The sequence below is a fragment of the Eublepharis macularius genome, chromosome 3, assembly GCF_028583425.1.
Source record: "Eublepharis macularius isolate TG4126 chromosome 3, MPM_Emac_v1.0, whole genome shotgun sequence".
Lineage (NCBI taxonomy): Eukaryota > Metazoa > Chordata > Lepidosauria > Squamata > Eublepharidae > Eublepharis > Eublepharis macularius.
The window spans coordinates 84149900-84168385 of NC_072792.1; the positions used below are offsets into that span (position 1 = coordinate 84149900).

General features: G+C 40.0%; 1 protein-coding gene across 1 annotated transcript in view; it reads left to right on the plus strand.

Moving 5' to 3' along the window:
- TSPAN7 (tetraspanin 7) overlaps positions 1-18486 on the plus strand; it is a 164981-nt gene that overhangs the window by 131802 nt on the left and 14693 nt on the right. The window contains exons 3-5 of the mRNA XM_054974152.1: positions 809-883; positions 13930-14025; positions 15458-15613. Of these exons, the coding sequence (XP_054830127.1) occupies positions 809-883; positions 13930-14025; positions 15458-15613 (327 nt within the window). The remainder of the gene's footprint in view (positions 1-808; positions 884-13929; positions 14026-15457; positions 15614-18486) is intronic.

The window sequence follows — 18486 nt, forward strand, 5'->3', positions numbered from 1 at the left end:
GACTGGCCCAGGGTTACCCAGCTAGGTTTTATGGCAGAGTGGGGAATTGAACCTAGGTGTCCCAGAGCTTAGTCCAACACTTTAACCACTACACTACACTGGCTCTTGTATGACATTTACACAGATACATGCTTTTTTAAGCACAAAGATATGGGACAAGGAGAGAAATCAGGCAAGAACAAGCTTTCAACACATGCTGAGAAAGTTTACTTAGATAAACCCAACATGTTTCAAGTATAAAGTACTTTTTTAGGAACAACTGTGAACCAAGCTTTGAAGCAATAGTAATTTAAAGTGTAATATTAGGATATGGCACATGTTTTAAGGCTGTTGTTTCTGAATTATTTTTTGGAAATTGTTTTAGAAGGGGTGTTGAAAGATTTCATACCGGAAACATGTTGGGTCTTCTTCAGTAAACGGTTTGCTTAGCATTTGTTGAGGGTTCCTTATCTCCCTCTTTCCCCCTGATTTGCACTATGTTATTTCAGGGTTAGGGAAAGGGGAAATAATAATTTTCCAGCTAGCTTTTGCAATTTTGGTATCTATATTAAATATTCTAGGAACTTTATTAAACCCTGTATTTCTTGATATTCTCAAAGGCAGTTAATGGGATTGCCTTGCAGTTGTGCATAGTATTTTCATAGCATTGCCCTGAGCCTTTAAAACTCTGTCTATGTGTGTTGCAGAGTTTGAGTCAGAAATTCTTTTTAGAAACAAAAACAAAATCCAGATAGAACAAAATGCCTCTGTAGTGCCAGTGACCTCTTCCATACCTGCTGACTTTTCTACTTTTTCTTTTGGCTTTCAGTATGCCATGTTCTTGTCCTTGGTTTTCCTTGCTGAACTAGTGGCTGGTATTTCAGGCTTTGTGTTTCGCCATGAGGTGAGTATCAATGACTTGTGGGTAAAGATGGAACCATGTCACTGAGCAGCTTTTGCTGAAGCCTGTTTCAGTAGTGGAGAACTACTGCCACTCTGATCGGGCAGTACTGACCGTGATAGACAGATGGTCTGATTCAGTATATAAGTCTGCTTTGGCTTTTTTAATTTTTTTTTTTATTTTATTAATAGAAACAAAAGCCCATAGAAAGGGCAGAAAACAAGAATAAAGAAAAAGTAGACAGTAATAGAAGGAACTTAGAAAGGAAAAGGAACAACAATACATATTTCATTTTCATTCTTCTCTACATTTATCTGTTTTTTTTTTAGCAAAATGACAGTCTTTCCAAAATTTTCTTTTCCACTACTGCCTCCCTTCTACTTGTTTTATACTCCCCCATTATCAATGATCAAAACCACAAATCATCAAGTCACTATTCCTCATTTTGTGCAGGAAATCAATAAAGGGTTTCCAGTTAGCCAAAAAGATAAACAATGTTTTGTCTCTGATCAAAGCTGTAAGTTTCACCATCTCTGCTCATTTTCATAGCCCAGTCCTCTATTGAAGGTAATTCTATATTTTTCCATTTCTGTGCATACAACAACCTAGCTGCTGTAGTCATATATAGAAATAAAATCCCATGCCGATTTTCCATCTGTTTGACCATTAATCCCAACAAAAAGGCTTCTGGTTTAAACTATACAGTAGTCTTTAGTATTTTTTGTATGACCATATGAATCTGGGTCCAAATTTTTTTAGCTTTATGGCAAGTCCACCAGAGATGATACAACGTTCCTTCTTGTTGCTCACATTTCCAACACTTACTTTACATACCTTTGCTCATTTTGGCTAATCTATCAGGAGACATATACCACCGATACCACTGATAAGGGGCTCAGCCATACTAGACTTGATATTAACCAACAGGGAAGAATTGGTAGATGAGATGAAGGTGGCAGGGACCTTAGGGAGAAGTGACCATGTCCTTCTTAAATTCCAGTTGCTGTGGGGAGCCAAGGAAGTTCGTAGCCAGACTCGTAGGTTAGATTTTTATAGGGCCAACTTCTTTTTTTTTTTGAAAAATTTTTTATTGGGTTAGAACATTTTTATTTTTACATTACAATCAATTTTCCCCTAATTTTTCGTTTCTAACCCCCTCCCTTTCCCCCCCTTTTGTTGACTTCCAACAGCTTTCCAACCCTCTGTCCCTTTTCCCTTACTTCTATTAAATTCCTCTGTCTAAAACAGATATACATTCTCCATTATATTAAGCAGTGCATCATTAACTCCTTTAATTATTATACACCCAAACTATACGTCTTTAGATAAACAATTTATCCCATTTTCCAGTTTTGAATAATTCTATATAAACCTATATATCATAAACCATAAAAATTTCCCACATTTAAATCAAACAATTTGATTTGTTCTCTATATATTACTCATTTCAACTTTTTATGGTAATTCTATATAACTCCTCAGATACTCAATCAATTTAACTCTTCTATACATTCAGTTTGGTGCATATAAATCTTGTCAAAAAAAAGAAAATATTGTTAGTTAGTCAATCCTCATGTTTAAACCTTATCATTAATTATTCTCTATCAGTTGACCTATACATATCTATATATATCTCAATCAATTAATCTAACTGCTTATAAATTCACATTTCTCTTCCTCCCCCGGTAAAGTCACCCCTCTCTTTTATACTTTTATTATATTTCAGTAGTTCTCAAACTGCCACAGTTTTCCTCCCACCTCCCATTTCTTCTCCAGGTATTGTTTCAGCTTCTCCCAGTCTGTGTTGAACTGCCCTGAGTCCAGATCTCTCAGTTTTCTTGTCATCTTGTCCATTTCAGCCATATACAGCAATTTGTAGATCCAATCTTCAATAGTTGGTACTTCTTGTACTTTCCATTTCTGCGCATACAAAAGTCTAGCTGCTGCAGTCATATAAAAAATCAACGTCCTATGATGGGCTGGAATTCCCTCCATTCCCAAGTTTAGCAGCAGGAGTTCTGGGTTCTTATTTATTTGAAACTGTAAAATTTCACTCATTTCTCTTATTATTTCCCCCCAGAACTGCCTAGCTACCTCACACGACCACCACATATGATAGAGGGAGCCCTCATGTTTCTTACATTTCCAGCATTTATTAGAAGTATTCAAATTCCCTAGCGCAATCTTCTTTGGTGTCATGTACCAACGATAGATCATTTTGAAAATGTTCTCTTTAATATTAATACATGTCGTTGTCTTCATTGTAGTTTTCCACAAGTATTCCCATGCCTCCATTGTTATTTCTTTATTGAAATTTATAGCCCATTTCACCATCTGTGTTTTAACTATCTCATCCTCAGTATACCATTTCAGCAATACTTGGTATACCTTGGATATTCTTTTCTTGTCTTCTTTAAGAAGGGTCTGCTCTAGTTCCGAGTTCTCTGTTCGTATGCCCCCTTTTGCAAAGTCTGAGTTGTATAAGTCTCTAATCTGTCTATACTGAAACCAATCATAGTTAGGTGATAGTTCCTCTTGCGTCTTTATTCTAAGTTTAGATACTTCAATCTTAGTTATTTCTTTATACGTTAAACATTGTTGTTCATTATCCACAGCTCTCGGATCTATCACCTCATATGGAACCACCCACAAGGGGGTTCCTTCTTGTAAGTAAGTTCTATACTTCTTCCAGATTATAAATAGACTTCTCCTTACAAAATGATGCAGGAACATCGAGTTGACCTTTACTTTGTCATGCCATAGGTATGCGTGCCATCCAAAAATTTTTTTATATCCCTCTAGGGCTAATAGTTTCTTATTCTTTAATGTCATCCACTCTTTTAGCCAAACTAGGCAGATTGCATCATGGTAAAGTCTCAGATTGGGCAGTTGCATTCCGCCTCTCTCCTTTGCATCTTGTAAAACTTTTACTTTCACTCGAGGCTTCTTGCCTGCCCAAACAAAATCTGATATTTTCCTCTGCCATTTTTCAAATTGTTTAGAGTCTCTGATGATTGGTATTGTCTGTAACAAAAACATTACTCTTGGTAACACATTCATCTTAACTGCTGCAATCCTGCCCAACCATGACAGGTTCAATCTATTCCATTTGATCAAGTCTCTCTCTATCTGAGTCCATAATTTTTCATAATTATTCTTGAACAAATCTATATTTTTTGCAGTCAGCTCAACTCCCAAGTATTTCACCTTACTAGTTACTTCACAATCCGTTGTTTCCATTAACAATTGTTGTTTCTGCTTAGTCATGTTTTTGCATAATATCTTTGACTTCTTTTTGTTAATGAAGAAACCTGCCAAATCTCCAAACTCCTTGATCTTGCCTATCACTTTTGGCATGTTCTCCAGTGGGTCTTCTACAATTAACATTATGTCGTCTGCAAATGCTCTGACCTTATATGAGTAGTCCTTTATTTTTATTCCTCGTATTTCCTCATCTTGTCGAATTTGTATCATCAGAATCTCCAATACTAAAATGAACAACAATGGAGATAACGGGCAACCTTGTCTTGTTCCTTTACTAATCGTCAATTTTTTGGTCAATTCATCATTCACTACAATTGCTGCAGTCTGGTCTCTATAGATTTCCTTGATTGCTCTGACGAATCTTTCTCCCAGTTGTAGCTTTTCCATAGTGGCAAACATAAAATCCCAGTTTAAATTGTCAAACGCTTTTTCAGCGTCTACAAAGAAGAAACCAACCTCTTTGTCACAACGCTTGTCGTAGTATTCAATAGCATTGATCACTGTCCTTAAGTTGTCTCTTATTTGTCTGTCTGGCAAAAAGCCTGCTTGTTCCTCCTCTATGACTTCCGAGAGCCACCCCTTCAATCTCTCCGCCAATATCTTCGCAAAAATTTTATAGTCATTATTGAGTAGTGATATAGGCCTATAATTTTTCACGCTAGTCAGATCTTGGCCCTCTTTTGGGATCAATGATATATTCGCTTCGCTCCAAGTGTCTGGAATTCTTTGATCCCTAAAAACTCCGTTCATCACCTCTTTTAGGAATGGTGCCAGTTCATTGGCCATTGTCTTATAAAATTTAGCCGTAAGTCCATCTGGCCCTGGCGCCTTTCCTAGATTTGCGGATTGTATTGCCATATTTATTTCCTCATCAGTTACTTCACTGTTCAACTTATTTCTCCAAGCTTCCGAGATCTCTGGAAGTTTGGTTTTCTCCAAATATAATGCTATTGATTCTTTGTTTACTTCTTTTTTATTATACAACTTAGCGTAAAATTTATAAAAGGCTCTGCTAATGGTAGTCTGCTCCAAATACGTTTTGTTTTCTTCACAAATTTTATTTATTATTTTCTTTTCCCTTTTCTTCTTTAATTGCCATGCCAAATATTTCCCAGGTTTATTAGCACCCTCAAAAGCTTTTTGATTCAGTCTTTTAAGGTTCCACTCCAATTCTTTATTACTCATTGCTGTTAACTGTTCTTGAAGAATTTTGATTTCCTGATGTATTTTCTTTTTCCCTGGTCTCTTTTTTAACTGTACTTCTTTGGCCTTTATTTTCTCCTCAATCTCTTGTCTTTTCTCCTCTTTCTTTTTCCTTGCTCTACCATTTAAGTCCATTAGTATGCCCCTTACAACCGCCTTGTACGCATCCCAAACTTTACTGGTTGGTACTTCTTTATTCACGTTGTATTGTATAAAAAACTTAGTCTCTCTTCTCAGTATTTCCATATTCTCACTTTCCTGTAACAGGTCCTCATTTATTCTCCAGGCTTTCCTTTTTCTCCTTTTTCCAAATTTCCACATAATTGGGTTGTGATCTGAGCCTACCATCGGCATTATTTCTACCTCCTTAGTCCATAGCGCTAAGTCCTTTGAGGCCCAGATCATATCAATTCTTGATAATGTAAGATGCCTTGCAGAATAAAAAGTAAACTGTTTGGTTTTAGGATATTCTCTCCTCCATACGTCTTCGAGAGTCTCTTGTTGAATCAACTCAAAAAAAAGCTTTGGCAATAGTCCTCTTTTCTTTTGTGCTTTTGTAGTCTTTTTGTCTAATTCCAAATCTGTCACTCCATTGAAATCTCCAGCAAGAATTATCTGGTCATATACAAGATCGTCTAGGTGCTTCCTTAAGTCCTCAAAGAAGCTTTCCTTTGCACCGTTAGGTGCATAAAGTCCGACTACCAACACTCTCTTTAAGTTCCAATTACATTCCACTGCTACAAATCTAGCTTCCACATCTCTCATAACAAATTTTGGCTGCAGCTCCTCTTTTATATACAACACCACTCCTCTTTTTTTCTTGTTGGAAGCCGCTACAAATTCTTTGCCCAATTTTCCAGATTTTAAATATTTTACATCCTGTTTTCTAATGTGGGTCTCCTGCAAACAAACAATATCACATTTTTGTTTTAGTAGCCAATGAAAAATATTTTTTCTCTTATTCGGTGAGTTTAGTCCATTTATATTCCAAGATAATACTTTACACTCCATATTCATAGTTTTGTTGGTAAGTCTTTTTCATTGTCCTTGATAAATCTCTCCATCTCCCGCTCAGATCTGATACGTTTTTTTGCCCCTCCAAACTCAAAGGACACTCCTTCCGGTAACTCCCATCTGTATCTGATATTCATGTCCTTCAAAGTCTGAATTAGCACTCTATATTTTTTCCTGTCCAATAACACTGATCTGGGCAGTTCCTTCATTATAATAATCGTCTTGCCATCAATCTCCAATGGATCTTGAAATTGTTTGGTCACAATCCTCTCTTTCATATTTCTAGTTGTAAACTGCACAATCACATCCCTTGGTAGTTTCCTCTGGGTTGCAATTCTCGAGTTCACACGATACGCCACATCTAGGATAGCCACAATTTCCTCCTCCTCCTTCCCCAGGTAATCAGCCAACACCTCAGTCATCTGTTCTTGCGCTGACTTCCCTTCCACTTCTGGCAGACCACGAAAACGAAGCTGCTTCTCCATGTGTTTAGTTTCTGCAACTGACATCCTCCCCTTCACCAGCCTCATCTCTGTTTGTTGCGTGTCTATTAAATTCTCCATCGCGTCTTCTACTGTTTTAACTCTCTGCTGCGTTCCTTGTAATTCACTGCTAATCGTTTCCACACCTTTTTTCACTTCTGACAGCTCCGACTTTACTGTCTGTGTAACTTCCTTAACCTCTTTAATAAGCTCCAATTTCGTGTCCTTAAGTTCTTTCATCATGTCTATAAGTTTTTTGTCCAAGTTTTCTATTGCCGATTGCCACTCTTTTTTCGACATCGTGGGGCTTGCTTTAGCTCGCTCCCACGAATCTGCTCTCTTCCTCAGCTCCGTGGCGTATAATTAAACGTTTTCCTTTTTTTTAAATGTCCCAATCTTTGCCAAAATTAATTTTTTATATCCAAAATGTCGGGCGTCTTTTCTCTATGGTTTCTCTATGTTATTATAATCCAAGATGGCCTACTTCCTCTTCCGCTGAAGCCACGACCCTTCCACTTTCAAAGATGGCGATTCCCCACTTCCTGTCCTTTGGCAAGGGCCGCTTCCCTCCAGCCACTCTATTGTTGTTACGCACTTCCTGTCTCCCGTCTTCCCACAGCAGGTCTCGCGATGGTGTCTTTTTCCCACAGCTCCAAAACCACCGGTATTCAAAACAATAGTCCGATTTTTGTAATAACTACTTTAAACTTAGTCTCTTTTAAAATACAACTCCTGCCGAGTCTTCACCTCCTTTTCACTAGTCTGTTGCAGTTTAAAAGTCTACTTTCTTTCCTCTCTGTTTTTGTCAATCTGTCCCGTTTCAAGAGATAGCGATCTTTACCTTCTCTCCAGCTTTCTCGGGTTGTAATCGCTGTTTCGATCTTAAATTCTCCTCTCGACTTCCCTCCCCGATCGAAGCTTGGGTATGTAGGTCTTATGCCAGCCGAATTGGCCCCAAAATTGCCGCAGAGATTATAGCCGACCCGTCGCAAGGTGGGACCTCAAGGATCGGGGGGGAGACTCCTTGTGTAGAGCCCCCCCTCGTCCGAGATCTAACTCACCCTAGGGTCTTGAGCGTTCTTTGCCTGCTCCCCGCCTGAGAGCAGTCGGCCGCGGGTTATTTTCACCCCTCCGGCCGGTTAAAACGGCAATCCGGTCAGCTCCACAAATGGAGCTGCGTTAGACCTCCATGAATCCCAAACCGGAAGTCTTTATAGGGCCAACTTCGATGAACTCAGAGGCTTGATGAGAGTCATTCCGTGGGGGAGTGTGCTGGAAGGAAAAGGAGCGAGTGAAGGGTGGGCCATTCTCAAACACGAGCTTTTGCAAGCTCAAGCCCTCACTATCCCAGCAAGATGGAAACATGGTAAGGGCTTCAAGAAACTGATGTGGATGCACAGAGAGCTCCAGAATAAGCTAAGAGAGAAAAAGGAAATGTCCAGGAAATGGAGAGAAGGACAGACCTCTAAAGAGGAGTATATGAGGGTTACTAGGTACTGCAGTACGAGCTCAGTACGAGCTGGGTCTGGCCAGGAGGGCTCGCTACAATAAGAAAAACTTCTACAGATACGTGAGAAGCAAATGCAAGGTAAAAGAGGCAATTGGACCGCTGTTGGGAGTAGATGGAGAAACTCTGATGCAGAACAGAGAAAAAGCAGACAGGCTTAATGACTTTTTTGCCTCTGTTTTCTCCTTGAAGAACTCAAGCACATCTAGAGGTAGTAGAAAATGTGGCAGGACACCTGAGTGGCTAATTGACATTGACAGAGAGGTTGTGGAGAGGCATCTGGCTGCACTGGATAAATACAAATCCCCTGGGCTGGATGGGGTGCACCCAAGAGTGCTGGAAGAACTTTCTAGAGAACTTGCAGAACCCCTGTCCATCATCTTCAAGGCCTCCTGGAGGACTGGGGATGTGTCACAAGATTGGAGAAGAGCGAATGTTATCCCAATCTTTAAGAAAGGGAAGAAGGATGACCCGGGAAACTACAGGCCGGTCAGTCTGACTTCTGTAGCTGGGAAGATATTAGAACAGATTTTAAAGGGATCAATCTGTAAGCATCTGAAGGATCGCTCAGTGATCCGGGGAAGTCAGCATGGTTTTGTTCCTAACAGATCTTGCCAGACCAACCTGGTTTCCTTCTTTGATCGAGTGACCAGCTTACTGGATCGGGGGAACTCTGTTGACGTGATTTATCTGGATTTCAGTAAAGCTTTTGAAAAGGTCCCCCATGACATTCTGATGGGCAAACTGGAAGTCTGTGAAGTGGACTATAGGACAGTTCAGTGGATAGGGAACTGGTTGGAGGACTGCACTCAAAGAGTGGTGGTCAACGGCATTTCATCAGATTGGAGGGAGGTGTCCAGTGGGGTGCTGCAGGGCTCAGTTTTGGGCCTGGTACTTTTCAATATTTTTATCAATGATCTGGATGAAGGAGTGGAAGGGATGCTCATTAAATTTGCTGATGATACCAAACTGGGAGGAGTAGCAAACACCCAAGAAGATAGAATTAAAATTCAACAAGACCTGAATACTCTGGAGAAGTGGACAGCTGTGAATAGGATGCAATTCAACAAAAACAAGTGTACAGTATTACATCTGGGCCACAAAAATGGGAAGCACAAATACTGGATGGGGGATACACTTCTGAGCAGTAGTATATGTGAAAGGGATCTTGGGGTAAGAGTGGACTGTAAACTAAATATGAGCAGTCAGTGTGATGTGGTGGCAAAAAAGGCAAACTCAGACTTGGGTTGTATCAAAAGGGCCATTGCATCGAAATTGTAAGAGGTCATAGCCCCTCTCTATACTGCCTTGGTCAGACTGCACCTGGAGTATTGTGTGCAGTTCTGGAGGCCTCACTTCAAAAAGGATGTGGACAAAATCGAGAGGGTGCAGAGGAGAGCAACAAGAATGATCAGGGGTCTGGAGACTGAGCCCTACGAGGAAAGGCTGAGGGCCTTGGGAATGTTTAGTTTGGAGAAGAGGAGGTTGAGGGGGGACATGATTGCTCTCTTTAAATATTTGAAAGGCTGTCATTTGGAGGAGGGCAAGGAGCTGTTCCAGTTGGCAGCAGAGGGTAGGACCCGAAGCAATGGGCTTAAATTACATGCACAAAGGTACCGGCTGGATATTAGGAAAAACTTTTTCACGGTCAGAGTAGTTCAAAAGTGGAATCAGCTGCCTAGGGAGGTGGTGAGCTCCCCCAGTTTTCAAGAAGAGGCTGGATGAATACTTGTCAGAGATGCTTTAGGCTGATCCTGCACTGGGCAGGGGGTTGGACTAGATGGTCTGTATGGCCCCTTCCAACTCTATGATTCTATGATACATAGAATTTAAGTTTAAGAATTTAAATTTAAGTCCCTTTACCCACATATTTTCCCATTGATACATCATTATACCCAAAATTTTTGCCCATTTTACCATACAGTCTTTCACAGAGTTTTTCTTCCATTTCAAATTTCAGTAACAACTTATACATTTTGGAAATAACATGTTCATCATTTGAACAAAGCTCTTTTTCAAACTCTGTCTTTTCCTGCTCAAAGCCCCATAGTTTTTTATCTAATTTAAATCTTTCTAAAAGCTGAGCATATGCAAAAGTATATAAGGCTGTTTTGTGTGTACCTCTGCATAAGTGCAAAGTCTATAAATGTGACTGCACAAATAATCACTCGAAGAACAACGGTTATCAGATAAGCAACTAGATTTTTTTTTAAAAAAATAGGACTACATATGCTTTGTGCTGGAAAAAACCCTTCACCCTGCTATTTCAAATAGTGAACAGACAAGCAGACAGGATCAGTGCCCATCTGTCTGTCACATACTTATCTTGTTAGGATAGACTGAGAGAGTTTGTCTGGTCCAAGTGAGGGCCAAAATAAATACACAACAGGACATCTGTGGAATGTTTTGAACTTTTTGTTGCAGCCTTCCATGGTCCTGATTTGGATTGGGACCACAGCACTGATACTCTTATTGAGCTCCTCTCCATCTTATCGTAAGATCACTGAGCATTGCCCATGTACTTTCAAACTTGACAGATCTCTGAGGGCTACATTCTTGCTTTTGAATTCTTTCCCTAATGCTATTTTTACTTTGCTAGAATCTGTACTTTGCAATCATGGCAGTGTGGGATATAGAAATCTGTGGCAATAATCCCTCAAAGTCCCACCTCCCCTCCAGGTAGGATTGCCAGCTCTGGGTTTTTGGGGTGGAGTCTTGACAAGGCAGGGTTTGGGGAGGGAAGGGACCTTATAGGGGTATAATACCCTAAAGTCTACCTTCCAGAGCAGCCATTTTTTCCAGAGGAACTCATCTCTGTAGTCTGGAGATCATTTGTAATTCTGGGAGATCTCCAGACTCCACCTGGAGGTTGACAACCCTGCCTCCAGTGTTCTGAACGAATCCTTGTGATTTTGGCCTCATGTTAATCCAATTGTTTGTCAGCCAGTCAGAGCCTATGGACCTCTGCTACGTGGGAGGGGGTGAGCAAACCTCATTTGAAAAAGGTGGGGGGGACTGTCACACAAGTAATTTGAGGTTCTGGATGATGTGAGAATTTTTGGTGATTCGGGGGTGTCCCGGCTCCCCGCCGGCAGCCCCTCGGTTCTTTTCTGAGGCTAGCTTCCCTCGGTTCGTTATGGCTTCTGAGACTACTCACTAAGGTTCCTGGGGGAGTGTGAATCCAAAGTAACGTACCTCCCCTGTTCTCTCTCCGTTCACTGGTCTAACACAGTGACGTGAGCAAACAACACTCCACAGAAAGGCTCTTAACTATCCTCAAGGTTTATTTTGAATAACAAAATAGCACAGTGGAATGTTACATATAGTTCTGAATTCTGATGGTATTTAGTCAAACTGCCCGTACAGATTTCAGGTGCTGGGCAGGACAGGCAATGGTTACAGAAAGTACAGAGATAGAGTCTTAACCTATAAACCTTATAACGAAGAGAAATCTATCTTAGCAGAATATTACAGTCCTAAAAACAAACCCCTATACAAAACTTAACAGCTAAAAGAAACCTAAGATCTTAATTCTTAACTATAACTTACACTTTAAACTAAATCCTTAACACAAAAAAATTCTAACACTTAACTCCAAAAACTAGCTTTAAAAATCCCCTTACAAGTACTTGAATTCCTTCTGGAAAGCCCCTCTGGACCAACTTGGGTCTCTTGTGGGCTTCCCAGAGACCACCTGTTGGCAGACACAAACACGTGTGTCTTCCCAAGAAGTGGCAAGGGACTAGCTGCTGTGCTAGTCTTTTTATAGGAAAATCCCCAATGTTCTGATTGGTTGGTAGCTGATTGGCTGTCACCTGGTTTCCAGGTTAATTGAGTGTTGCTCCCCTAATGCCGGTGTCACTCCAACTTTCCTGAATCCCTATTGGTCAGTAACAGTTCTGACCAGGTGACTCTGGCCAGCCAATGAAATCACTTCTGAAATTCCTCAGGTGTGCTCATCCTTGAGGACTAGGAGTCGCTTTTTGGAACTTTCCCCAGAATTATTGGAATGCAGTTATCAGCAATTTACCTATAATGAAAATAACTATCTTTCCCTGCGTAGCTAGAAGGGAGGGGGAAAGAGTGAACTTTCACCTAGTGCAGGTTTTTTTCTCTATATTAGTCTTATATGTCAAAACCAGATTTCTTAATTTTAATGCTCTTTAATTAGTTATACTTAATTTATGCTTAAGGCAAACTGCTGCAGACTTCTGCCAGCTCTCCCATAGGTTTTTTTTGGTGCACATGAACCTAGAGTAAGAACTTTTGGAGGTTGCTTTGTACCTTAAGTTTGGATTTGATTATGGGGTTTGGGTTCAAAACAAGCCAAACTTCTAAAAATTCTTTCCACACTGGATAGGAACATCAGTTTAGACAGGGTTTTAATTGGCAATACCAAACTTACTTCTGCAGATTCTGGGGACAGAAGATTGTGTTTTGAAAGAGCAACCTTTAGAAGGATCCTGTTGGTTGTGGCTAACAGATTTCAGTGAATCCTCCTAAGCTGAGGTGAACTATCTGGGAAAAGGTGAACCAAATCTCTCCTCAGTGTTTATTTACATTATCTATGACTCTGTCACAAGGTATTAACTCTCTTTGGGAAAGTTTGTAACCTCTGGTGTTGAGAGCCAGTTTCAATTTATAAATTGAAACATTTACTCTGTTAAATACTTTTAATTTTTATTAAATAAAAATACATGTTGTTTATTTCCATCTGTGTCACTTCTGTCCAGTCAAAAATCCATATGGAAAAGGGATTCATACTTACAGCATAAATAATTACAACAGAATTCTAGCAGAGTTCAGGTAAGACACCTGTATGGGCACACAGCTGATAGGTTTCCAACACTTTAAGCTTGTGTCACCCATTTACATGATTGTGAGCAGTTGTGTTTAAAAGATACAAGGAGAGGCTAGTGAGTGGAACTGGACATTTTGAAAAAGAGCCCATGTACCTACAAAGGCACCTGAGGCCTATCAGTTCAGCATAACAATAACAACATAATAAATCTTTAAGCCCAGAGTGCTGCTGCATCAGTTACATCCTCTCTTTCTCTCCCCATGTCTGTCACAATATCTTGACTATGCTGTTTCCAAAATGTATGATGGCCTTAGTCCGCATTTATAAAATAACCAAGTCAGTAAACCTAGTTAATTCAGGGAGATAAAGTAGAGAACTGCCCTCAGAATTGCTGAATAGTCAGTCCAGTCCTTTTTGTCTCTTTATTCTTTTGCCATATCTTGCTTCTGTTTTTCACCTCCTACCTCTAACTCGACACTTCTTTCTAAGTAATGAATGAAGATTTAACTTACAGCCCACAACAGTAGATTCCAGCACAAAGGGCCACTGAGAGTTCTGAGATAACTTTGTCATTACTGAATGTACATGTCAGAAGAAGTAGCAGGAATAACACACATTCGCTATTTGCTCCAAGTCTTGTATAAATTCATGTTTCCTTTTTTATTGTTTCCTGGAGGGGGCGGGACAGTTATCCATGCTGAGTGCTTATGCAGTAGAAAAGCTATTCTGTATATAGATGTGATAAATCTTCATCACGTTGTCTGAATTTCCCTCTTAGATCAAGGACACTTTCCTTAGGACATACACTGATGCCATCGTGCATTACGATGGAATCGATGAGAAGAGCCATGCAGTGGATGATGTACAACAGAGTGTAAGTAAAGGGTTGCTGGGCTGATCTAATTCTTTGATTGTAATATGAGTGTTATCAGCTATTCAGAATGAATTCACCAGGATCAATTAGCCCATATTTCTGTTTGGTCATTTTCCTGGTTATTTTTATCTTACTGTTCCCTCTCTATCAATCTCTGACAATTAAGACAAATCTGTGGTCCAGTTGCCTTAACCATTGCTTATTATGGGAAGATGTCACTAATTGTTGACAGGGATAGTCAGCTGTCTGTAGGAAACTGGACAGAAATGAAAAGCACAGTTTTTTAAAATACCCAGTTATAATTTCTTCATATGTTTAGTGATTTGATTTTTATCCCACTCTTTCTCCAAGGTGCTCAAGGCAGTGTGTACTCTCTCTCTCTCTCTCTCTCTCTCTCTCTCGTGAGGTATGTTAGTCTGAGAGAGGGTAACTGGTGCAAGATCACCCAGTGAGCTTCATGGAAGAGTTAGGATTTGCACCCAGGTCTCCCCACTTCTTCTCTGAGTCTCCGACTACTGTACCACACTGGCCTTTGTGAGCAAAGGATGGTCCAGAACTTTGAGCATACAGAAGGCTCATACTGGCACATGGGGCTCTTTCCCCTTTCATACTAAGCAAAGGAGAATCTTGAACGCACAATGCAGAGTTGCTGAGAAACAGCCAAAACCCAGAGTACCTGCTTTCATAGTATGCAAATTCATTAATGTACAAACATGCAGAGAGGGGACTGTTTTCTTTGAAATTACAGCAGTATACATTTATAGTGAAATCCTAAGCAGAGTTACTCCAGTCTAAGACCACTGAATTCAAGGAGCTTAGGCTGCAGTAACTCTGCTTAGGATTTCATGGTTAGATTCCCTAATTTTTACAGGGGGGAAAACTGCTTTGGAAGGTTGTGGCGTTCTCATCATTAATATCTTTCAACATCAGTCAAAGATGGGTAAAGATATGTATTTTCCAGTTATTTGTTACTATGTGATTTATCCTGAACATGCTGGAAATAGTTTGGTCACAGTTTATCTCATGTTCTTTTCCTGCTGCTTCAAATAGCAGGAGCAGAAAATCTGTCGTTTATCAAGGACCTGTGTGTGTGAACTGAGTACCTATTCTTCTTGTGTCCATTTTCTTCTTCTTGTATTGTCTCTGCCAGTCTCAAATTTTTGTCTGCAAGCTCTTCACAGCAAGGATGAGCCTTTATTTTCTTTTTTTGATACTTTGTGAAGTACTGTGTACATTGATGGTGGAGCAGTGATGAAAATGTTTCCCCAAAGACAAGGTTTGTTTCTTGTAATTTTTTTAAAAATCCAGTTTGGCATTTGTAGTTCTTTAGTGAACCATTAGCATATCTTGGGGTGACGCACATAAGACAATTTCTGATTTTTGTAACTGCTGGGTTTTTTCCTCCTCTTCTCTTCCGGTCTTGCTCTTTTAGCTGAGTTGCTGTGGTATCCAGAGCTATACCAACTGGAGCATTAGCACTTATTTTACCAATCATGGCATCCCCCAAAGCTGTTGCATGAATTCCAGTGACTGTAATATCCAGGACCTGCAAAACATGACGGCTGCTGCTACTAAAGTAAACCAAAAGGTATGAATTTACTTCCTTAGATTTCAGGTGGGGGGTGGGGTTGTAAGAAGGTGGCAGTGTTCTAGAACGATTATTTCACAAATAACCACAATGAATGTTCACCAGTTATTTCTAAACTCATTTTCCACGACTGCAACTCTCATCCCAACTGAGGCCTTGTTCAATAGAGAGCTGTTAGGATTTGAGAATGCCACAAGGAGACTTGGATAATCTTGATACTTTTTCAGTGCCCTCGTACACGCTCCTCCCCATTTTGCAACTTGTCTCCTGAAAGACCATGTCATGTACTGGATGCAAACGGCCTCTCTAAAGTGAGAAAATAGGAATCATTGACTTAAACACCATGCTTCGTTAGGTATGTTGACCACACCTGTTACAATGTTATTGGAGTTGCAGCACTGCAGGCAGAACACAGTAAAAAACTGACTCAGAGCCAAAGGGGATTGCAAAAGCCATAGTGACTTAGCAAGAGCAAACTGGATGAATAAACAGCTGAACAGATGGCTAGATGGTTTAGAGCAGCTCCTGGCTTGTGAAATGTACAAAAAACAGTCTTTGTGGCAGTATGTTTTGGAATAGTATTTTCATATTGGAACAGAAATCCTTTACTGTTATGCTTCTTTGCAAAAATGTATAGGAAAAACAATGATTTGTTTATTATTATTTAAGAAGCAGGGACCTCCAGGAAATTCACAGGGAAATTACACTGCTGGACTCCTGCTTTCTTCTTTGGCTTTCACCCCTCCCCACTGCTGTTTTGTTACTTTTCTTATTACAGAAGAGCAAAAGGTGATTTGTATTTTTTCCCTTTTCTTTTGCACTGGCAGATCTACTTTGTCAGGGGAGAGAAAGAGGGGTGGATCAGAAAAGTGCTTAGTAACAGAAATGGGTTTGAAATCTTTGTAGCCTTGTAGCCTTGGCCAGTTCCAGTCCTAGAAAGAAGAGACATGAACAGGTGCGCTCACAATTGGAGAGACAGATAGTAGGAAAAGCTTTACTCTCCATTTGAGGGATATTTTTACCCCTTCCTCCATTTTTTTGTCTTGACCTGGATAGCTCAGACAGGCCTAGTCTCATCAGATCTCAGAAGCTAAGCAGGGTTGTCTTTGGTTAGGAATTGGATGAAAGACTTCCAAAGAAGGTGGGGGTTGCAGGGGTAGCTAATGGCAAGCCACCTCTCTTAGTCTTGCTGTGAAAACCCCAGCAAGATTTGATATAAGTCAGCTATGACTTGATGACACTTTCCACCACTACCCATTTTTTAAAAAATTTTTGATTTTTATTTTGCAAACTTGGGGAGGCTCCTCCATGTCTCAAAAAAATTATCTTGTCTGTACCTGGCCTTGTTCTCTGTGTTTTTTGATACACACTGCAGCCAGGTTCAGAATTGTTCTTTTATATTTAAAACATTATATATATTTATATATGCTTTTAAATGTAAAAACTAATAAAATAGATAAACATGAAAGCACATATGCAAAAAGGGAGGAGAGCTAATAAGAATAATTGATGGAATGCCAGATTTAAAAAGTCTTCATCTACTGGTAGAAGACAACAACTGATGGAGACAGATTGCTGTCCCTGGGGAGGGAGTTTCAATGTTTTGGCACCTTGACCAAGAATGCCCATTCTCAGGTTGCCACCTCTCTAGCCTTAGATGGCAGGGGTCCTTGAAGCAGGAGTTGTCAGGTAGGTTAATGATGTCTCATAATGGGTAGAATCTTGAAATCTGTCTAGCGCTCTTAGAAGAGTGTGATGTAATGATCTCTAGTGAGGTTTCTTGCCCTGTTGTTTACCCTTCCACTATGGCTGCATTCAAACATCAGAACAACCAGTGGTTTGTGCAACAAACTCTGGTTAATGTATCAGATACAATAGTAGATTCTGGTTTGTATCTAAGGGCTGCCACAAGGATGCTGTCACATTTAGTTTGGTCCTGTGTTTGTCTGCATTTTGCCTCATCTTTGCCTCTCAGCAGGAAGAGCAACGTCCATATATTGCCTTCTTTGTGGCTAGAGAATTGCAAGGAGCAATGCTACCCAGAAAACTGTGGCTTGTTTGGGTGTCAATTGACTTATCTGGCTTGTTGGACCATGTGCATTGAAGTTTCACAACTAACTAGGCTTTAGTCAAACCAAAGTTTTACATTATCATAATGTTTAAATGGAGCCTGTAACTGTAATACAATAAATCATTGGTGCCAAATAGAAAAATATGAAAAAAGTGCTTGATTTGAAGGAGACCTCTTTTGGAAGTAAACAACTCAATCACAAGTGGAATGCTATAATGGTAAAAAGTGTTATTAGCTACTGTTCTACCTTTAGGATAAAGCTATCTAAACAACCTGTCAACAGATATGCTAGAAATGGCCAATCCATAACAAATGGATTATATCAGGAATGGCCCCCATCTTCATTTCCCCCACCACTCACCCATTTTTGTCGTATTGGGGGGGGGGGCAGGACTCCCAGAACAGAACTGAGGATTTCAAGAACTATCTGATAAGAAATATTAGAAAAGGCAGGAGCCAACATAGGCAATGTCAATGCAGGTGAATAGAAAGCCAACTTGATGTCTTCTATAGCCACAATCCACCAAGAGACAACATTCTGATCCATTAGGGAGAAGCTGAGGGATAAAAGTAGCTGTGATGCAGGTGTGTTGGTCTGAAATGGTCTGAAGAGTACAGGACATCCATGTGGACTTTTGCTTTTTGTTGCCTCTTTTGGGTATGCTGCATGCTTTGATCAGAATCAAACATAGTTGGAAAATTTGGACTAGGATCACAAAATAAAGCAGGAGAGCGACTCAATAATTTTGTGAAGCCAACAACCTGTTCATTGCTAACACATGCTTCAGACAATCAAAAAGAC